General features: G+C 47.6%; 1 protein-coding gene across 8 annotated transcripts in view; it reads left to right on the forward strand.

The window, feature by feature from the left end:
• Tmem164 (transmembrane protein 164) overlaps positions 1–21,244 on the forward strand; it is a 278,095-nt gene that overhangs the window by 145,301 nt on the left and 111,550 nt on the right. For 6 of the 8 annotated variants that reach the window (XM_036174091.1, XM_036174085.1, XM_036174086.1 and 3 more), the window contains 2 exons: positions 13,486–13,586; positions 15,159–19,603. In XM_036174091.1, the coding sequence (XP_036029984.1) occupies positions 13,486–13,586; positions 15,159–15,365 (308 nt within the window). In that variant the 3' untranslated portion in view covers positions 15,366–19,603. Of the gene's footprint in view, positions 1–13,485; positions 13,587–15,158; positions 19,604–21,244 lie in introns of those variants that run through there. The other 2 variants (XM_036174088.1, XM_036174087.1) reach the window with 1 other exon arrangement.

Here is a 21,244-nt window from a genome sequence, read left to right on the forward strand (position 1 = left end):
CTGGGACTTTGTGGGAACAAAAGCTTAAGTCAAGTGTTTTCTGCCTTAATTTTATCACTTTCCAGAAAACACTGCAGTTCCTACTTGGCTACAGTGTTTCCCCCTTTTCTGGTGGCTTTCCCCAGGCCTCTTGGATTCAGGCTCCAGGGCCCTCTCTCTACATCAGTGACCCTCCTGTGTTATCAGAAAATCTGAGTGTTGGGTCACCCTGAGGTACTTGTTACTTAAATAGCAACTGCAGGATCCACCTCTAGGGTTTGAGTCCCAGGAAGCAGGCCCTAAGAACCTGCATTTCCTATAACTTCCCTGGGACAGAGCAGCCCCTCCATTAGCTGAACCAGGGAACCTGATAACAGTGCATGTTCTTAGACCAGTTTGGAGGTCACTCTTCAGAGCCACTGGATCAGAAGCTGCTGGGTGGAGTCCAAAAACTGGTTGTTGTTTTTTTTCACCAGCCATCCATGCCATGGAAGATTGAGTCTCCGCCCTCAGAATGTTTGATACAGACTGAACGTCAAGCCTCATTGACTCAAATGGTTCGGGAGTTGGCTTCTCCTTGCTCACATCTCACGGCCGACTCAGTGTGTACTCAGTGTACAACATGGCTGTGCAGCATGTGTTGTGTTTAAATAGCACTTCTGTTCAGAGTGCCTCCATGCTTTTACCTTTTCTGTCTCCAGAAGTTAGGGAGGGTCTGGAAGTTTCCTGCTAAAGAATCCCTCAGGCTTTGAGAGGTTTTGACCTGCAACTTGCAAAGAATAGAAGTTGGGAGCTGACTCTTTCAACTCTCAAATTTCTGCTAGGTTGGGTCCACCCATTGGAGTCTGTACCTATTCAGAACTCTACCTTAAGTGCTGGCTGTCATACCCAGATGAAGATGGGCTTTTATGATGCCTCAGTCACAGGCTTGGTGGCCAGTCAGCTCCCACCGCACACAGTGAGGCCAACACTTGGCCTGTGCAGGCTCTCTAGCTTGTTGGGGTACGTGTTGAGCACATCCACCTCCTTTGGAAGCACACAACTCCCCCTACCTTTGTAATAAACAAATCATACTAAGTGTGGGTATGGGGCTCATTTGACCCATTGCCTGGGGGAAAGAAATCTGGCCTGAGCCCACATTCGGTGACTGAAAACATTGAGTCAGATATCCATCGTCATCTTGGGGTTGTACCACACGAAGATAGCTTCTGGGCAATTCAAGCTGTGTTAGGTCAGGTTTTGTTGTAGTTGTTGTTGTTTTGTCACGTGACAAATACCTGAAGAAGAAACAACGTAAAAGGTGGGAAGTTAGAATTTGACTCATAGTTTTTGAGTTTTTGTCCCATGGTGAATTGCCTCTGCTGTTTATGGGCCTGTACATGATAAAGCAGATCACCGCCTCAGTGAGGGCATACCTAGGCAGGGCGGAGATTGTCACCTCATGATGGCAGGAAGCAGAGCGACACAGAAAAGGTTGATCTTTCCAAGACTTACCTCTGGTGAGCCTCTTCCCTGCAGTAAGTCCATTAGATTGTGAATCTTGTCAGTGGATCAATCCATTGATTTAGGATAGCAGAATCATGATGCAGTCCTGACACTGGATCCACCCACATCTTTGTGGGGAGCACCACATATTCAGATGACCAAGGCTTACAAATCCAGAAATGGAGCTAGCTGTCTAATTCATAGGGCACTGAAGATAAGATAGCATCATTATCAGGAGCTAACCTTGTCATTTTCTTTCTTACGTCCAAACCTTCACCTTTTCCAAAGTTTCCAGTCTTACTGAGTAAGTAGCTTCTTAGCCAGGCCAGAGGTTGAAAGTTAATCAGCGGCTCTTAACTCTTAGGATCTCCAGCTTGATTTAGCCGGTGAGCAAATCCTGCCAATCTCACCTCAATCCATCTCCACTAGACTTTCTTAGTTCAGGTGAGACCACCTCTGCTCAGTCTCCTGTTGCAGCTTCCTCCTCAGCTTCCCAAGTCTGCTCTCCCTTTGAGTCTACAAACTCTAGTCTTTACTGGTACAAGGGTAGCCTGAGGCTCAGTGGCTGGTTAGAAATTCAAGAGCTCTGACCCTGCCCAGATGCCTGCATCAGAACCCCCATTTTAACATAGTCTCATCATGATCAATCTATGATGCCCCAAGAATGTAAAGTAGTAAGCTGGATTCTCCTTGAACTGACCTTAGTCCATTACTCTGTCTCTATCACACAAGTCTAATGAAGCATGTTCGACTATATGAAGTGCTTAAGCATGTTCCTTAGGCCATTCTTTCAACAAATATTTATAGAATCCCCACATGGTGTCTGGCAGTGTAGTAGCCACTGAGATTTTCAAACACAAAGAGCCAGACACACAAGAATCGTTGCTTTCATAGACATTACATGCATGTGGGTGGAGATAAACAGTAAAGAAATAGGAAAATGGTGCATAAGTTCAAAATGTTAAGTGCAATGCAAGAGGCAATAATATGAAGTATGGGATGCTGCTGCATGGCGGGGTGGGGGGGGGGGGGGGGGGGGGGGTTAGGGGCGGGCCGCTGTTTTGAATGAGGTGGCTTCATTTAAAGGAAACATTTCGCTTACAATGTACCATTTGAGCAAAGGGTAGCTGGCAAAAGAAAAAGCCCTTTGGTCTCTATGGGAAAGATATGGCAAGTTGAGGAGATAACAAGTGTAATGGCCATGAGGCAGAAATGTTTATAGATTATTCCAGCAACTGTGTATAAACTACTGTGGCTGGTTCCTTATGAATGATGGGAGAAATAGTAGGACATGAAGTTAGAGATGAAAATCACACTAAAAATAGCTAAGAAAAACGGGTGAAATTAATAGGCGAATGAGAGGGAAGTCATTGGAGGGGTTTTGAGGGAAAACTTTAAAATCGTAAAGCATTGCTTGGTTGGCTGTGCACGGGTTTGACAATGGATGCAGAAGAAATGTAAGTGCTTTCTGTAACAATTGGGGAAGTGGATGATGGTAGCTTGGACTAGGATGCAGTAGCGGTAGGGAAAAGCTGTTGGGTTCTGAGAACATGTTGAAGGTACAGCCAGCCAGATGTCAGGGTGAAGCCTGAAAGGTCAGAGAAACAGAACAAGCCACAGCCACCACCTCTTATCTCACCAACTCCTCAGCCGGAAAGAGCCCAAGTTCCTGTCTCCTCCCACCTCGTATTCCTTTCTCTGCCCAGCCATATCACTTCCTGTCTCAACCTTCCTAGTGCTGGGATTAAAGGTGTGTGATTCCAAGTGCTAGGACTAAAGGTGTGTGCCACCACTGCCTGGCCTCTATGTTTAATCCAGTGGATTGTTCTGTCCTCTGATCTTCAGGTAAATTTTATTTGTTCAAAATATCACCATAGCCAACAGTTTGTAGATGAATCAGATACAGGATGAGAAAGAAAAAGAAGGCCCAAGAGTGAGTCTAAGAGTTTTATCAGATCAAATTAGATGGATGGCCATTTACGGAGATAAGAAAAGTGTTTGGGATTGTGTATTGCCTTTCTTCATTTTTCCTTTTTGGTTCGGTGGGGGACCATTGTTTCAATTAAGTAATATTAAGTAATAACCATCCCTAAAACTTGGTGACTTAGAATAATGACATTCGTTCTTACAACTGGGTGGGCCCATTGGCCCATTCTTTCTGGACTGAATGTGTGAGTTTATCTAAGATCATTCATGTATTGAAGCTGTGCCCCACAATATGATGGTACTCAAGAATTGGGTCTTGGGGATACAGTTAGGAATAGATGAAATTGTAAGATATTCTCCCATGAAGGAATCAATGCCCTTGTTAGGGGGCAGATCTTGAACTGACACCACCCCCTCGGTCACATGAGGCAGACATAATAAGAAGGTGTTATCTATAAGTCAGGAAGTGATCCCTCCATAGAAATCAACTGTCGCCGGACAGTGGTGGTACAAACCTTTAATCCCAGCACCTGGGAGGCAGAGCCAGGCGGATCTTTGTGAGTTTGAGGCCAGCCTGTCTACAGAGTGAGCTCCAGTAAAGGCACAAAGCTACACAGAGAAACCCTGTCTCGAAAATCCAAAAAAAAGAGAAACCAACTGTCTTATGCCTTGATTGTGGACTTTTTAGCTTTCAGAAATTGATTTCTGTTGTTTAAGGCATCCAGTCTATGGTGTTTTATTAAAATAGCTTGAATTGACCCAGCTGGGCCCCTGGGATGCCTGGGACTCTTTATTCTCACAGTTGTTCATGCCATGAGGATCTCAGGGTAGTGTTTCAAAGAGGGCAACCCCCAGTGCCCAAGTGCACATCAAACCTCCTATTGAATTTTCTTTGGTGAGTTCCCATTGGCTAAAGGAAGCCATGTGATTGGGCCCTGTTGCTCACACAGATAAGTTGTAGTGGAAAGGTTTGGATTTTGAGAAAGTGGAATTCACTTGCAGCCTTTACTACAGTGATAAGCTAAGACCAGAAGTTTGGTTGAGACACCCACTAGCTGTTGATTCTAGAGCTCAGGGTGGAGGTCTGCAGAGATGTAAACTTTGGAGTCATGTGGATTGTATTAAAGCCATGAGATGTGTTGACACCAATTATAGGGTCAAAGTAAACAGCAGAGTTCTGAGTTCTGCAGCCTGGTCCTGTCTATCATTTCAAGATCAGCACCATGGGGAGGAAATGACAGGGGAGGCTGAGAAGCAGGGAAGGAGGCTGGAGGAAAGCTGAGAGTGAGCAGTAGCCCAGAAACCAAGTGCCTAGTGTTTTAAGAATAAACTGGTATATAGGATGAGGCCCGAAGTCACTGGATTTAGAAATAAAAAGGTCATTTGTGACTTTGATGGCAACAGTTGTCAAGGAGGAAGAAAAATCCAATATAAATGGGTTTAAGAGAGAGCAGGAAGAGAGGAATTTGGGTGAGGAGAATAGACCAGAGTGTCTGCTAAAAAATATGATGTGAGTCATGTATATAATTTCAGGTGTTCATAATCACACTGAAAATAGTTGAATTATAGAGACAAACAGGTGGAATTGATATTAGAAATAGAACTTATTATCTCTAGTTTATCCAAAAGCTACCATTCAAATATAACCAATATAAAATCATGACTGGAATATTTTAGTATATATGCTTTACTATCCAGTGCCTATACCAAGAGCACAGCTCAATTCAAACTAGTTACATTAGAAGTTCTGAATGACATGTGACTAGTAGCTACCACACAGGCCCGTCTAGATGTGGCTAGTTCTCCCTTTGTTGTGAAGGAGGGTCGTGCAGTTACTGGGAGCTCTAGGGAGCTGTGAAGTGCCTGTTTTTAAACAAGAGCAATCTCTGTGTGCTTAGTTTGTGTTCGTGGTCACAGGAATAATCCAGTATAAAAGAGGAAACAAGTGTTGTAGGAGAAAAAAAAAAACCTTGCACAGTGGTGGGTGGATGAGGCAGTAGCATCAGGGTCCCAGAGGAAAGTTTGGCCTTGACTGAGACCCTCTCTTCACAGCTTTTCTGTGTCACAGAGATGAAGGCAGAGTAGATCAGACAGGTGTTAATGTGCATAGGTGAATACATGTGTTCGGGAAGGCTCGAGATGTCTGGAGTAATTCTCTTTTGCTAGGCGAAGTAGGAAGTGGCACCCAGGTCACTGGTTGACAGCAAGGCTGGGGAGAGAGGATTAAAGGGTCGAGAAGAGTGGAGAAGATATTAAATTGCGACTTCAGAAAGCGAGAGGGTGACCAGGCAGGGGAATATACCGTGATTGCCTGGCAACGCGAAAGATGTGCTTCAGGTCTGTGATCAGAAATGGGACGTGAGGACAGTCCGCGCCACTGTTGTTCTGTGGTCACATTAAGCTGTGTAGGGACAGGTGAGGGGAGAAAGAGGAGGAAAGTTAACCAGGGCAGAGGAGTTTTTTTCCAGCCACAGTGAGAAGATCAAGGTGTCAGCAAAGGAAAATCGTAATAACAGGGCAAGGGATTTAAGAAAGGAAGGGAGACTGCTGAGTGAAAAGATGGTAGGACCAATGAATGCACCCCAGATTCTATTGGTGTGAAAGACCAGATTGAGTCATGATTGGAAGAAGTGAGCAGGAAAGGTAATAGTGCTGGCTAAGGACGGGGGTGGGGGGTGGGTGGGAGCTGCTTGTCTTTGAGATCAGAGAGAGGATGTAGCTGTTCCTCATCACAGGGTGTCAGGCTCGACCCTGAAAGTGAATGGACAAAGCGTAGTCATGGGGACAGACTGTGGAACTGAGGGGATCCTGGAAGATTCTTTCAGGGACATGCAGCAGTGAGCAAGGCATAGCACGGGAATGGTTTGGGAGAGAGTGGTACCAAGCCAGGCAAGTCTCGGTATTCTCAGAGCAAAAGGGTCATCATCTCTAGTGGACAGCAGACAGGAAGAGAGCTCTGCAGCCCACCGGCGCTTGTGGGCTTTCAGGGTGGAGGGAGGCCCAGCAGTCTGGAAGGAGCAAGCGATCATGGCTCTACCTAACAGGCTGCCGTGGAGTTCCAAAGAGAGCATTGTCAAGGACAGCAGAGGACTGGTACAGAGAGGTTTGTTGGGTAAGAATAGAGGTTGAATCAGGTGTTGTGCACACCTATAATCACAGCCCTGGAGAGGCAGAGTCAGGGGCATTTCTGAAAGTTGGAGGTCAGCCTTGACTATGAGAGGTTCTGTCTCAAAAACAAAACAAAAAAGAAAACAACAGGAGGCTGCAGGAGGCATTCCAAGAAGAGAATGAGAATGTAGGGGGGTTGGCTGATCATTTCTATGCAGTTTTATGCTCTGATACCTTTTCCTGGAATTCACTTCCTTACTTTGTTTAGCAGGAAAATGTATTCTGACACTTCGTTCTTTCATAGCTCCTTTCCTGAAATTGCCAGAGCAGAGAGTGCCAGTGGCCAGCATGTGTCTGAACTCTGGGGAATGTTTGTCTTGACTTGACTTTGCCACCCCTATAAGAGAAGGCTATCCTCACTGGAATTCTCTGTGGTCACGGAAATGCTTTGTGTCTGCACTGTCTAATGTGGCAGTCACTGGGCACATGTGGCTATTGAACACTTGAAATATGGCTTGCATGAGTTGAGGAAACAGATCTTTGGTTTGATGCACTTAAATAAATGCCATTGCATGTGACTAGTGGCCAGTACCAAAGAGAGAGTGTTTAACATTGTTGGTCCTTCTTTAACTGTGTTCTCCCAACTTCTAGGACGCCTCTCTTCCAGCTCTGTGGCTGCTTCTATAGTTTGCTCATCAAGTTCATCCTCTAATGGATCTCTCTTTTTTTCTAGCCACCTAAATATTGCTGTTTTCCTGACCCCTATTCTTACAACTACAACCTTATTTTGTAGAATCCTTTTTTTGTCAGTTTTAGCCACATTCCAAGCTATGTTTCCAAACCATTTCCCTCTCCCGAGCTCTAGACCTGGGCAGCCCCCAGTGGAGGCATCTCCTGGTACAGCTTACAGCATTCAGTGCTGTGCCCTAACCTGAGCTCATCTCTCCCCTAAACCTCCTGTCCATTCCTGAAGTCACAGACCCGGAAGTTCCTGTAGATGGTTCTCCTTTATGTCTGACAACAGGCCAAGCCATCTGTGTCACGAGGACAGTGTCTCTGAGTCTGTCTTCGGTTCTGCTTCCCTCGGGCCCACTGTCTCTCCTACTGCCAGAGCTGGCCAGCTGCCTGAAACATAGATCCGATCTTCTCATCTCTGATTACCTGTCAGTGGCCTCTCATAGTATAGAGGGCAAAGGCCAAGTTCTCTGGCCTGGGTAACAAGGCTCTTCTTTTTCCAGGTCCTGTTTTCTTGTCTCTCCAGCTACCTCCTGACACATGACAGACACCTCTTGTGTTCTTCTGCTCTGCTGTAACAAGGAACTGTACATAATTGCACACAGATGACATGCCATTGACATCCATATACCTCTTCTCAGGCTATATACCTTTTGCCTAGAATGTCCCTTCAGGCATATCCTACCCCAGTTGCTTCCTGTTGTCCAAATCTCCTGAACTATGACCAGCTTCTCCCCTTCCTCAGAGTCCCCAGGACTGACATACTTCCTTCACTGTGTTTGTCAACTGCAGCAGATTGTCAAGGGCAGGAGCTAGCCAAGATTGTGTCCCCACTCTTGCCATGGAGTCTAATGTGCGTCATAGATATTGAATGAGTGGGTAGCACGAATAAATCTGTGAGTTGAAGGAAGCAAGAAGATGGGATAATAGCAGGCTACCCTACCCAGCATCGAGTCCTTGATGTCATCTTCCCTGAGTGAGAGTGTAGGAGGAGAGAAAGATCCCTTGTGAGGGCCTCTGGGGGTCTTTGCTACTGCTGGAGCAATTGCTGCCTCGGTTCCCAGTACTCCTACTGCTTCCTTCTGTCAGAAATCAATTTTACAGAAACGATTAGCTTGCTTTCCCCCTACCTTTACTGATGACGTGCCTCTTTCCTCCTGGGATAGAAGATGCTAGCAGAAAAATGTCACATACGAGTTTTATGATGTGTTGAATTTTCCTGAATGTGATTCAGTTTCTGTTTTCCTTTTGAAGAAAACAGGTTTTTCACTAAGATTATCCCAAGGGCCACATCCAGGTATCCAGCAAAGAGAATTATGTGGGTTTGCATACAATTTGCATATATCCCTATGGGCTGTGCATCAGTGCACAGGATGCCTTTTTACTGTGTGTGTGTGTGTGTGTGTGTGTGTGTGTGTGTGTGTGTGTGTGTTTTCAAGGCAGTGGAAGATTGGATCACATTGCCACAGGCAGCCTCCCTTCACAGAGGAGGTGACCATTTCCCCATTTCCCAGAATACCCCTCCTCTTCCGGCCTGTGCATGAGTTTGGATGCCTGTGATCCCTGGGGTGAAAAAAGCTCCATGCTAGGCGGCTGCTGGATCTGCTTTCTGTAACGCCTTCTCCTACTCCTCAGTCCTGAGAAGTGGATGCTGCTATCTCTAGTTCCTACCCAGAAAACAACTTTAAAGGAAGGGTGATTTGCTCAGGGCCATTCCCCTGGGGAACATGAGGATGCCTGACACCCCTGCTCGGGCCTTTGTTTTTAAGCTGCTACATTGTATTTTTCTTTCATGTCCGTACTGTTTGATGTTCTGCCTTTTATACTTGTTGTTACTCACCGGGTACTGGTTTCTTCATGCATGGACACCCTGGTTGCCATTTGAATGGCAGTGGACTGTTACACAATATTGTGGGATTGTAGTTTGCTTAACCTATCTCCCTACTTGGTTTGTTTCCAGTTTCTCAATATTACAGAGAAAACAAGTCTAAATAGCTTTGTACAGATAAGGGTGGTTTGTGGGTTGGGTTTTATACGTGTTTGAAGATAGTCTTCACAGTACTAGCCTTGAATCAAAGTAATTTTTATGATGCCCCAGCAAGTCCGGGCCACCCCTTTGCCCAGGAAGTGAGCATTTGAGAGTGCACTGTCCGTCCAGGACTGAGGAAAAAGGGGAGCTTTAGGGAGAGCTCCTCCGTCCATCAACAGTCAGTCTGCTTGAGAGAGCTGGCACAGCACAAAAAGGATGGTACAACGGGGCTTTGCAAAGAAAGGGTCAGTGAGACCACTGAAACACATGTCCCCTGATAGTATCTCAGAACACACAACACAACATGAGACGCACAGAGAAGGGACAACTGTCCTATGCTTGAATCCTCAGTCGCTTCTTCCCTAGGACTATGGCTGCTGAGCTCACTCCTGGATGAGGACACACACACACACACACACACACACACACACACACACACATACACACACACACACACACGTAAGTCCATTCCTGCACCACACTGGGCATCTGAGGCATGTCAATGCCACTCAGCTGTTGAGCAGAAGTCAGAGGAAAGGAAAAGGCAGCTGAGAAAGTGATGAATGGAGGCTTTCCAGGTCTCTTCTTCCTCTATGTGCCCTCAGAATCTGGGGCGACAATGTGGTGTCCAGGCCGCACTCATTTATCAGACAGACCAGTGTTCACACTCCCAGTATATTGCTCAATGCATTGTTCCCAACCAAGTGCTGTGTGGGCTGTTGGAAAGACTGTGTGGAACATTGGGTACCAAAGGTGTGTCCAACACATGGGCCGAGTGTGGCTAAAGATAGCTACAAATATAAGCGAACACAAAATCATAAACCACAGACATTTTACCATGGCCAGACCAAACGTCACAGAATATCCCCTGGCTTCAGTCACTTCACTTATGGCCTTCTGTCCCGTCTTGCACTTGTTCCTTAGTGTCTTGCTGTTGACCTTCTCTCTCTCTCTCTCTCTCTCTCTCTCTCTCTCTCTCTCTCTCTCTCTCTGTGTGTGTGTGTGTGTGTGTGTGTGTGTGTGTGTGTGTGTGTGCATGTGTCCATGATTTTGTTTTCTGCTCTGTGATGATGCCTCCCATCTTTGGATGTTCGCCGTATCCTCTTCATGGAGATTGTGGCTCATATCATAAATCCCTGTATTAGCTCATCTGACCAATGGCTCTGGGAATGAGTTGGCGCCTTTTCCATTAGACGATGAATAAAACTGAGTGGAAGAGATACTGCGATTTGTCCAAAGCTCTGAAATCTCTAAGTGATAGAACTGGGATTTAAGTATATCCCCCTTCTAGGCTCCAGGTAGCCACAATGTCACCCATCACACTCTAGAGTCTACACAGTCCCTGCAGGAATGTTTCTATGTGGATGTTCCCTAGACACAGCTATTCAGTTTTCAACTTGTCTACAGTGGACTTGGCCATTTCCTTACCCTTGCTTCAATCAGCTGTTGCCTGTCTTCGCCATTGCAATAAATGGTATGTATCACCAATCCAGTGATGGCCCAGCTACTAGTACGACTCTGAGAGTCACTACTGCCCTTCCTCCTCCTCAGGCCCACCCTCCTGTCTTCTACCAGATCCTTGTGATTTTCACGCCTCTCTTCATCTTCTACCTTGCTGCTTTTCCCTGCAGAAACAACCTTGTTCTAGGCTCCTGGAGCAGCCCCCTTGTCGGCACCCTGCCTTTCCTCTCTCTGCTCTCAACTGACCTGGGGACCCTCATCTGAATGACCAGAACTCACATTCCTCAAACTCCCTGCAGCTAGTGGTGGCTCTGTCGGAGATGGCTGCGTAGGGACTGAAATCCATCTGGAATACATGTTTTGCTTGGCCCATTGAGCATTCTTAAAACAGTTTGAATAGTTGCCTGCATTTAAAAATCAGGACATTCCACATAAAGTTTCATGTTTCTGGCTTTCTTTTGAAAAAGCAAGAAACAGGCACCTCTTGAGCCATAGTCTAGCAATGGCAGAACTAAGTGGTAGCCGAACTCTCTAGAAATAGGGGTGTGGGCTGGATACCAGTCTCTAGTGTTCCTGAGGATCTCTGAGTCCTAGTCATGCTCCTGCTTCCTGGAATCTTTGTAAGACATGACATATTTGACCTTGCAGGTCAACAGACGCACGTAGCCCAAAGCCCTCAGCCTAGCTCCTTGAGGCCCACATGGCCCAGCCTGGGACAGACCAGCTTTGCTAACTGCTTACTCACTACCTCTATTACACTCTCTCCATGACTGTACTGAATTATTTCATTATTACTATCGCAATTATTATTGCTATTATTATTATTTGTGTGTGTGAAAGAGAGTTGTATGTGCTTGTGAGAAAGATGTATTTATGTGAGTATGTACGAGCATGTGCCCAACATGCATGTGGACTTAGTGGACAACTTCTGGGAATTGGTTCTCTTGTTCCACCATGTTTTGAGGCAGAATGTCTCTTGTTTCTGCTGGGCTGCATTCTCTTGGGATAGCTGGACCACAGCCTTCCAGGGGATTATTCTGTCTCTGCCTCCCATCTCACCATGGGAGTGTTGAGATTACGGATGTGCCCCACCACGTCGGGCATTTTTACTTGGTTCCTGGAATCAGATCACCAGGCATGAACAACACACAAGTTTACCTGTTGAACCCGCACACCGCAACCCACTACTGCCACCGAACTCTTACCATAGGGCTCTGAACTGCCCGTCTCAGGTCTGCCTGGGTGCACATCCAAAGGCCTGGGGCCCTCCTGAAGTCCCACTCGTTTCTCAGTACTCTGCTCCAATGCTGCCTCTATCAAGAAGGGGATTTAGCTCAGTGGGAGAGCGCTCATCTAGCAAGCGCAAGGCCCTGGGTTCGATCCTCAGCTCCAAAAAAAAGAAAGAAAGAAAGATTCCTTACCCTACCTCCACCTCCCACTCGCAGGCTGAGTCTTGTCTTCCCATAACTGGAAGCACTGATCTCAGTCACCCCACCCCCAGCTTTCTGTATTGTCATTATTGCCTGTATTTCTCCAACTGTTGGGGCCTTGCCTTGTTACCAAATCTGCAAGGTACAAACAACTGTTGGACAAAAGAAAGAATCAGTGAAAGGCTGGCGTGGACAAACACTGCTGGAGGAGGAGATGGCATCACCCCTAGTTTGGGGCATGGGAAGGTGTTTTTCAGGTCCCTTTCTGAAGCACACCTTCCCAGTGCCTAACCAGAGAGATACCTGCAGCATCTTGTCTACCATATCCCTGCTTTGTAAGCTCCAAAATACAGGCAGGCCTACAAGGACAGTAGTTCCCAGCAGTAGTAGGAGAGGAAGGACATGACTTGGTGTTTCTGGGAAGAGTCGTTTGGTAGTTGAGAAATGGCACAACCACTGGGTGAAGCACTTATAAGGGCTCTAGATTGAAGGTTGACAGTAAGAGAACATCAATGCTCATTGAGCAGTCATGTTGGGCCAGACTTTGGGGACACCACCATCCCAATTTGATGGGCAAGTAAGATTTACAAAATTGTTGAAAGTTTTTCAGAGTCAAACAGCTAATGAATGGTAGAGTCAAAATTTGAACCCAAATCTGCCAAGTGGCGGCGGCGGCGGCAGTGCCCGCCTTTAATCCCAGCACTCAGGTGGATCTCTGAGTTCGAGGCCAGCCTGGTCTACAGAGTGAGCTCCAGGACAGCCAGGACTACAGAGAAGCCTTGTCTTGGAAAAACCGAAACCAAACAAACAATAAAATTGAGCCCAAATCTATCTGATTTCAACATTAACATTTCAACTACTGTGTCATGCTATTTAGAATCATAAGGAAATAAATATAAACACAAAGACAGTTACATATAGAGATAGATAGTACTAATTTAAGTATAAATTTTAAAACTTAATCCTGGAGCATGGAGAAAATGACAAAGGAGACACAGTAATGTTATTAGTGAGGGTTCTAGGCTAGGAATCAAGTGCTAGGAATGCTTTCCTCCTTTGCTTCTATCTTCTTTCCAGTTACTTTTTTTTTTAAATTCTAAATCACCTTCAATAATCATGAGTTACTTTTAGACTAAAACAGAAACCTCTCTTTCTAATGGTGTAATATCAACTGGCAGAAACCAGGGTCGAGAACCATGGTAATAGTTCCTAGCTAAGCATTGAGGCCCTTGGAAGATTCTGGGACCTCTGCACCTGCACCCCTGCGAGCGAGCGGAGGAGGAGCAGTGGGTCACTCTTCCCCTGGGCTCACCATCTCCCGTCTTCCTCCAGGTGCTTACACCCCAGAGCCCCTCAGCAGTTTCCGGTGGGCTCTTCTCTCCACGGGCCTCATGTTCTTTTACCACTTCAGCATCCTGCAGATCCTCGGCCTGGTAAGTTTGCTTAGATCCCCTTCTCTCCCCTCTATTTGGAGTTCTTCCTAAATCTTGATAATCCTGGTTGGTGCTGTTGTATCATTTTGCTTTGAAAAATACACGATGCTAAAGGCCAGGACGTCAGATTGTTGTGTCTGGGATGCTGATTTATGATCCAAAGCTTTGGCCTCTTCAAAGAGTTTTCTGAATCCATCAGTAATGGTCGTTTCTTCATTCCTGAGGATGCAAGGATACCCTTGACTCATGGCTACTTGGGTCTGAAATAGTGACCTATAACTGGCAGGTGCTTTGCTGTGGACCTCATGGGCATGTAGGATTCTTATCCTGACGGCCCTGGGTCTTGTGATGGCCTCTGACCTTGGGTCCACTCGGGATTCTCCCAGGTCCTTCAGTACACCCTTCCTTCAGCTGTGTGGCCCGTGTATGTGAGGTGTTGGGAGCCCCAGAGCATTCTGTAGTATGAGAAGTGCCTGGAATATGAAAAATGGCTGACCCCAATGTTGAAATACCCAGAGTCCAATAGCGCCGAAACTGCAAGTCCTGAAGTGAGGAGAGGAAGCTCATGGTTGGGTGTGCGGACAGGGAGTTTTCCACCCCACTCTAACAGGATACAGAAGCCTAGCTTCCTTGAGAGATGGTGAGGACTTGTCTTTAATGTGAGCAAGCTCTTAAGAGCTCTGGAAGGCAGATGTTATGGCTGTCCTTGAGGCAGGAGCGCCATATTTGGTTTTGTGTGGTTGGCATTAATGCAGCGTTAGTCATGTGGAGCCTTGTGCGGCCTTGCATGATACGGGCGTGTCACTGGATGTCCCCAATGCCTTTGTAGAAGTGCCCACTTTGTCTTCCTCGCTCTGGTTTGCCAGAGGTAGGCTGGGTTCTTTGCCAGGAGTGTGAGTGCTGCCTGTGTTTATAGGAAGCCTCAGCCTGATGCTGACCTGCACACACCCCTCCTTCCCTCTTGCCGCTCCTCACTGATATGCTGCTTCCCAGGAGTGTCGGTGTGCTCATGTTACCATACATACCATGTTCTGCTACACCTCCCACCAGGAAAGCTCAACTCCCCGACTCCTTGCCATAACCTTGTCCATCTTTCATGAGTCCATTCACATGCCACTTCCTTCACAAAATCTTCTGTATGCTCCTCAGACCTCCTTGTGGCGTGGAAAGCTGAGTGGGCACCGTCTAGTTTGAGATCATATGCAGTCAATGATTGCCCTTGCTACTTGGAGACAGGGACCATGCAGCTAACAGCTTTAAAAACAAACAAACAAACAAACATAATCTTCCTCCAGGAGCTAGGCACACAATAAATGCTTAGGAATGGCAATGGACTCTGGGCCCAACTGAAAAAGCAAGACTGTGCAAAACCGAACCGCTTTCGCCCAGGACATTGACTCATCATCACCACCCCCCCAGAAAGCCTAGGGCAAAGAAGCCCCTTTATGAACAGGCGGGGATTGGTCAATCCCTCCTTGCCTAGTCACCCCTAGGGAAAGATGGCTGAACTGGCGGTAGCCGGAGGAAGCCTCGGGATGGCGAACGCTCACTCTACCTCCCTTGTCCCTGCAGGTCACCGAAGTGAATTTGAACAACATGCTGTGTCCGGCCATCTCAGACCCATTCTACGGCCCCTGGTATCGCATCTGGGCCTCGGGACACCAGACTCTCATGACCATGACCCACGGGAAGCTGGTCATCCTGTTCTCATACATGGCTGGGCCCTTGTGTAAATATCTGCTGGATTTGCTCCGGCTTCCAGCCAAGAAAATAGACTGAAGGTGCTTGGATTTTTGTTTGTTTAATTTTGTTTGTTTTTTGTTTTTGTTTTTTTGTTTTGGTTTGTTTCTCCCTGAGGAAGCAAGTCCTGACTTGGCTCAGAGAACACCCAGTTCTTGACAAAATCATTGGCGAGGGCAATAGGATGCTTGGTGTATTTACTTTTTTCCTCCTCTCTGTCCCTTTCTTCCACTGCTCTTCCCTCCCCAGCTCGTCCCCACGGATGACTCCTCATGGCCGGGCATAGTGCTGGGGGCTGGCACTTACTCCCTTTCATCCCCTGGTCTCTTGGTCCCTCTTGCGCCCCACTCCCTCTGCGTGGCCTTCCGCAGGGAAATGGTAGTCAGCAGGGGCCCTCTCACGGCTTGTTGGTGCTTTTAACAACAGCTAGTTGAAGAAGCTGGGAACAACACGCAGTCGTTAGTTCTTCCAGTATCCCAGCAATGAAGTAGTGTTGGGTTCATTTCTCCACTGCCAGGGACCTCCAGGCTCATGCTGAGATCCCCTTTTATCTCCAGCATAGCCCCCACCAGAAGGGGACCAAGGCTTCATTTCTATACCAGCTGCAAGCCCAGAGCCAAGGGACTTCCCAGATCACAGCCAAAATAGATTCTTCCACTGACAGGTGTCCCATGACTCAAAGCTCCTTCTAGGGTGCTGCCTGTGGTGGAAGGTGATAGCAATGTGCAGCCCAAGGGCATGATTCTGGAGAGGGCTGTGGGAGATCTGTTGCCACAGTGAGTCTAAAGTAAAGAGGGTGAAGGTATGCACAGTACCAGGCAGGACACTCCCTCCTTGTCCCAAAACAAAAACCAACCAACCAACCAACCAACCAACCCTCCCCTGCAAAAGCTGAGAACAGATCCACACTCCAATCTGAAGTGAGCATAGAAATTAAGAAATGAACTAAGTCGAGGGGCAAGTTGAGAAAGCTGTGATCTGAGTCGCACAGTGTCATGCTGGTCATAGGCAACATTCTACTCTCAGCTGCCCCCTTGAACCATCCTCATTGTCTCTGTTTGTGTCTATCTGTGTCTCTTTGTCTGAGGCCGCTTCATGGAAGAGGCAGCTGGGGTTGGGCTTGGGTGCTGTTTGGCTGTTTGTATTTTAGATGTTTGAAATGGGGTAAAACCCTTGCATTTCGGGAAGGTACTCTAGAGACATTCCTGGTACTTAGAGGGCATGGACACAGCTCTATTTCTTTCACGTAGCTAGACTCTGCTCCAAGTGTTCAGTGTGGGGAAACATCACTGGTTGTGCAGTTTGACAACGTCCAAAGCCCAGGTGTAGGTTGAAAGGGAACTGCCAGTGGGTCCGGTCCCCATAGGTACAGGTTCAAGTGTTCTGAAGGGAAGAGCTTTGGTTGAAAGGTACTGAGTCCTGTGTGGACCACAAAGTGGGCCGGCCAGTGGCTGCACATTTACTGACTCCTTGTTGACTTCTAGGAGGAGATTTGCATAAGAATAGAAAAGTCTGTACCTCGACCACCCTGTTGCCCTGTTCTTGTTGCAGTATTCAATGTGAGTTTGTGAGTATTAGGCCTAGCCTGGCCTTCAGTGACTCAGCGGCCATGATTTTATGAAATGGACTTGCAGGGGAAGCAGCAGCAGGAGAATCTGCTGGAGTAAATGGAAGCTAAGGGAAGCATCTCTGGGGGCGGCTATTTGCCCATGAGGTGATGGACTCTGAGGTACAGAGAGCAGGAAAGAGAGAGCTCTTAGTGCGCTTGCCCCCCTTGAGCTCCTGTCGGGGCTCTTCCTTCCACCTTGCTGGGCTCTAGAAGCTTCTTCAGTTGCTGATCTGCCACACACACACCCCACACTCAGAGAAGTCAATGGATAAATAGAATATGAGAGCCTCCCTGGCCCTGGGCCTCTCTCTAAAAGGAGAATGTCGAAAGAGGTCATGGGAGGGAAGCCTATGAGGCCTGCCTTGGCCTCTGCTACAACATGCAGCTGCTTCCTGCAGTGATGTAGGGCCTCCGCTGAGGGAGCCAACTCCAGAATGCCACAGAGGTGGGAGGGCCACACAGGCTTCTTCCCCATCTGAGGCACTGTGGCCCAGATTGCCAGGCATCTTGGGCTTTCCCTGCATTGGCATGCCTCCAGTAGCTTGCCTCTGCTTTGGCACCAGCTCAGCAGACCCATTTCTGGTAGGCATTTTCTGGTGCTCAGAGGGAGAGAAGAGATTCCAAGCCATGTTGTCTGGCTTGGCCAGGCCAGAGTCAGACACACCTGTCAAGAAGGGGGAGGTAAAGGGGAGAATGCAGGGGGCCTAGGTTTGCTCATATGTAAAGAAGTTAAAGAAGCCAATGATAGCTCCTTCAACAGACTCCGTAGGGAGTCTTGGCCTGGGTTTGAGGTGTTGGGGAACAGGGGACCTCTTCATTGTATCTCACTCTCACCCTGGTCCAAACCCACATTGAAAGAGGTAACCTGCCTAAGCACTAAGCACTTTGACTTGGGAGTTGCCTCCCAGGTATGTCCAACAGCCTGCCTGGCAGTAGAGACTATCTGTGGTACCAGGGACAAAGGAGAAGACAGTTTGCACTGCCTCTGAAGGGTCAGGCCTTTCTTGTCCCTGTGAAGGCTGTTCCTTAGCTACCTTGGCAAAAGTTCCGTGTGCAGTCTTCCAGCATGTGTGAGCTCTGTGTCTGTGTGGGAGTGCCCATAGAGGCGGCCAGTTTCTTTGTGATAGTCCCAGCAAGAGAGAGCGAACAGTGCATCCTCAAGTCCTTGACGTCTGTGGTCAAGGAGCTGTGCCAACAAGAACAGTTGGCTACACTGGACAATTTGTGGCAGCCACTCTGAGTGACTAGAGGTTGTCTTGCTTCCTTAAAGGTCCTTCCCGTCCCCCCCCCCCGCCCATCCCCCCCCCCCCCCCCCCCCCCCCCGCCAGTATTTGGTTTTGTATAAGACTTGGCCCAACATTCTCTCAGAAGCCTAGCAGCAAGTACTTCTGTCATCCTGTGATGCACTGTGGGGGTCGGGAGCCACCACCTCCACCTCTCTTAAGTCTGCCTTCTGTCTGTCTGTGGACTTCTTTGTAACTGTGGCTTTACAGGGTCCAAGTGGGCTACGCGGGCTCGGCCATGCTCTTAGTGCCTGTCAGATCGTTCCTTTGGCTGTGGCCCCTGGTGGGGCTTTGCTATGTGTGATCCTGGAAGACTCAGTGTTTTGTGATGTAATTACAAGCTTCACAGATAGCTCCCTGTCAGCAGGGCTCTACATAGAGGAACTGGGGTTAGGTAATGCTCTGAGTTGTGTTGAGCTGGGTGGTCAGGAGATACCAAGGGCCCTTTGAACCCTCCTGCTGCCAAATAGACTTCCCTGGGATTCTGTCACCTGCCTTGTCTGGGAGAGGAGGTTCTTAACAGTTTCTACTGGAAGGAAGACTTGTGGGGAGGGAAAGGGGGCCTTCTGACACGGTAGGACCAGACACTGCTGCTGGTTTTAGTGAGCCAGGACTGGGCCTCACAGGCAACCTGGGAAGGCCGAAGTCTGGGGAAAAAAAAGTGTCCTGAGTCTTCTCCTGGCCTTGCCCTCTCTGAGGTAGGAGTCCACGAGGAGAGTCAGTCTCCCTCTCACGTATGCAACCACAGGAAGACCAAGGTATTTGTCGCGGCTCTTGTCTGACACACTTTTGCCCACTGAAAAATCAAAAGCAAAAGTCGTCTTAAGCAGAAATAATGTTTTGGAAACTCTTGATTTATTTTAGTGTCAATATTATATTAGATTTTAAAGCATTCTTCATTTATTTGATGCAATTGTAGTGAAGAGAACAGAATTGAATGATGTACAATTATTTCTTCTGGGACATTGGTGAACGCCTCTTCCTCCATCCTTCTTCTCATGCTGAGACTGCCATGTCCTGTCACTCTCATGTGCAAGGCTCCCTTGAGAGCCAATCTCTGAACTCCCTAGATGGCAGCAAGATCAAGCCTCTTTGTTAGGCTGCTTCTGGGGTGTTCTTTACTCCCCCACCTCCAGTCTACCTCCCCTCTTTGGGGGTTTTTGTAATGTGTTTTCTCTGTTTTGTAAAATCCCTTTGATTGTACTGAAGTGGTTTCTGCAGCCACCTTTGGAAATAAATGGTCCTTAATTTGTGTACTTAGCATTTTGAATCTTAGCCTCAGGTGTTTCTGCTGTTGAAGATCCCTGAATGAAAAGGAACCCACCCCATGGGACTTATTGTTATAATGTTTTCTTCATTTACTGTTATTAAAAGATTTATGAGAACTCTGGCGTCCTGGCCTTGCTTCTCAGAACCCTCTTAAGAAGGCTTTGCAAAGGAGACAAAAGGGGTTATTTGTTGGCCTTGTGTGTCATGAAATAGCCACCACCTCCCCAAGTCAGGGCAGCTGGGCTTAGCATAGCTTGGCCACATGGGCAGAACAGTGACTTGCCTTGATTTCCCATACACTGCCTACTTCCACTGAGGTTCCTGGAGCCTATCAGGCCATTCACTCTAAGGGGAGCTTATCAGCCAGGGACATAGGCTCTCTGGGTCCCATGGTTTGCTAGGCTAGATGGTGAGGTCAAACAAGGCAGCTTTGGGGCTTGGGAGATGGCTCAGTGTATAAAGTGTTTGTTGTGACAAGCAAGAGCACCTGAGTTTGAATCACCAGTACATGTGTAAAAGCCAAGTACAACAGCATGAACTTTTAATCCCAGCCCTTGGGGATGGAAACAGATTCCAGGGCCTTGGATAGCTAGTCTGGCCAATCAATGGGAAGACATTGGTCATTCATCTCTGACCTCTGAACACATGTGGGTGAGTGTACATACACACACACACACAGAGAGAGACAGAGACAGAGAGAGAGAGAGAGAGAGAGAGAGAGAGAGAGAGAGAGAGAGAACGCAACTTTAAAACATGTTGACTTCTGGCCCACGGCCCCCAAATGCCCTTCAAGTAAGCAGTATCCATTTAGGGTCAGACTGTCCCTTGGACAATAAGCAAGATAATAGTGCCCTTTGGCAGTAGCCAGTTATGCTTATCCAAAGTCCTCTGCCTTTTTTGCTGATGCTGCCACTTCTAGAAGAGATACATAGTGACAGTCAGTGCAGGAGGACCCCTCTCACCCCCAATGGCCAGATGTTGGCACCAGGCTGTGAAGCATGCAGCAGCTTATAGTGCCAGACTAGAAATAACCAGCTTCGTTTTTAATTTCATTTGCTGCTCAGGTTCCCACTCTGTAAAGCAATAAACTACAACTGTGTGCCAGTTCCAGTGTTCAGCGCCTCTCCATGTGTTCCCGAAATACTCCCCCTTGATGCTCTGGGAGTTGACTGGCAATGTACTTCCCACTTAAGGAGAGAAACTGAGTCAAGGGAGGCTCAGTAATAAGCAAGAAGCGAGAAACTAGTACTATAAACTGCACCTCCCTTGGGCTCCACTGCCTTTTTGGTGTGTTAGATTGCTAGGGAGACCATGGCTTAGGGGCCCTGCTATCAGAGAAAAGGGAAGAGAGGTCTGGGGAGATGACTGGATAAGGGACTGCTGTGAAAACATAAGGATCTGAGTTCCAGTCTCTAGAATCCACATAAAAGCCAGGCTTGCCTAGATCTTCCTGTAACGCCAGCACTGATGGGAAGGAGACAAGAAGGCTGCTGGGAAAAAAAAGCTCCAGGTTCAGCAGACAAGGACAGCCCCATTCAAAGTCGGCCTGACTCATCTCTCCCAGCCAGTGTTATTCGTAACATTGAGATGGCTAAGTTGCAGTAGGAGAGATTGCTCCAGTTGATAGACACATTCCGCAGAAGACTCCCTAACCTTGGTGTGTCAACTGCCTGGGATCCCAGCATCCCATAAGGCAAGTCTCAGTAACAAAGTTGGATCCTCCCTTGGCTTATCCCTGCCAGGGTCTAAGGACAACA

Source organism: Onychomys torridus, chromosome X (assembly GCF_903995425.1).
Source record: "Onychomys torridus chromosome X, mOncTor1.1, whole genome shotgun sequence".
In the NCBI taxonomy this organism is placed as follows: domain Eukaryota; kingdom Metazoa; phylum Chordata; class Mammalia; order Rodentia; family Cricetidae; genus Onychomys; species Onychomys torridus.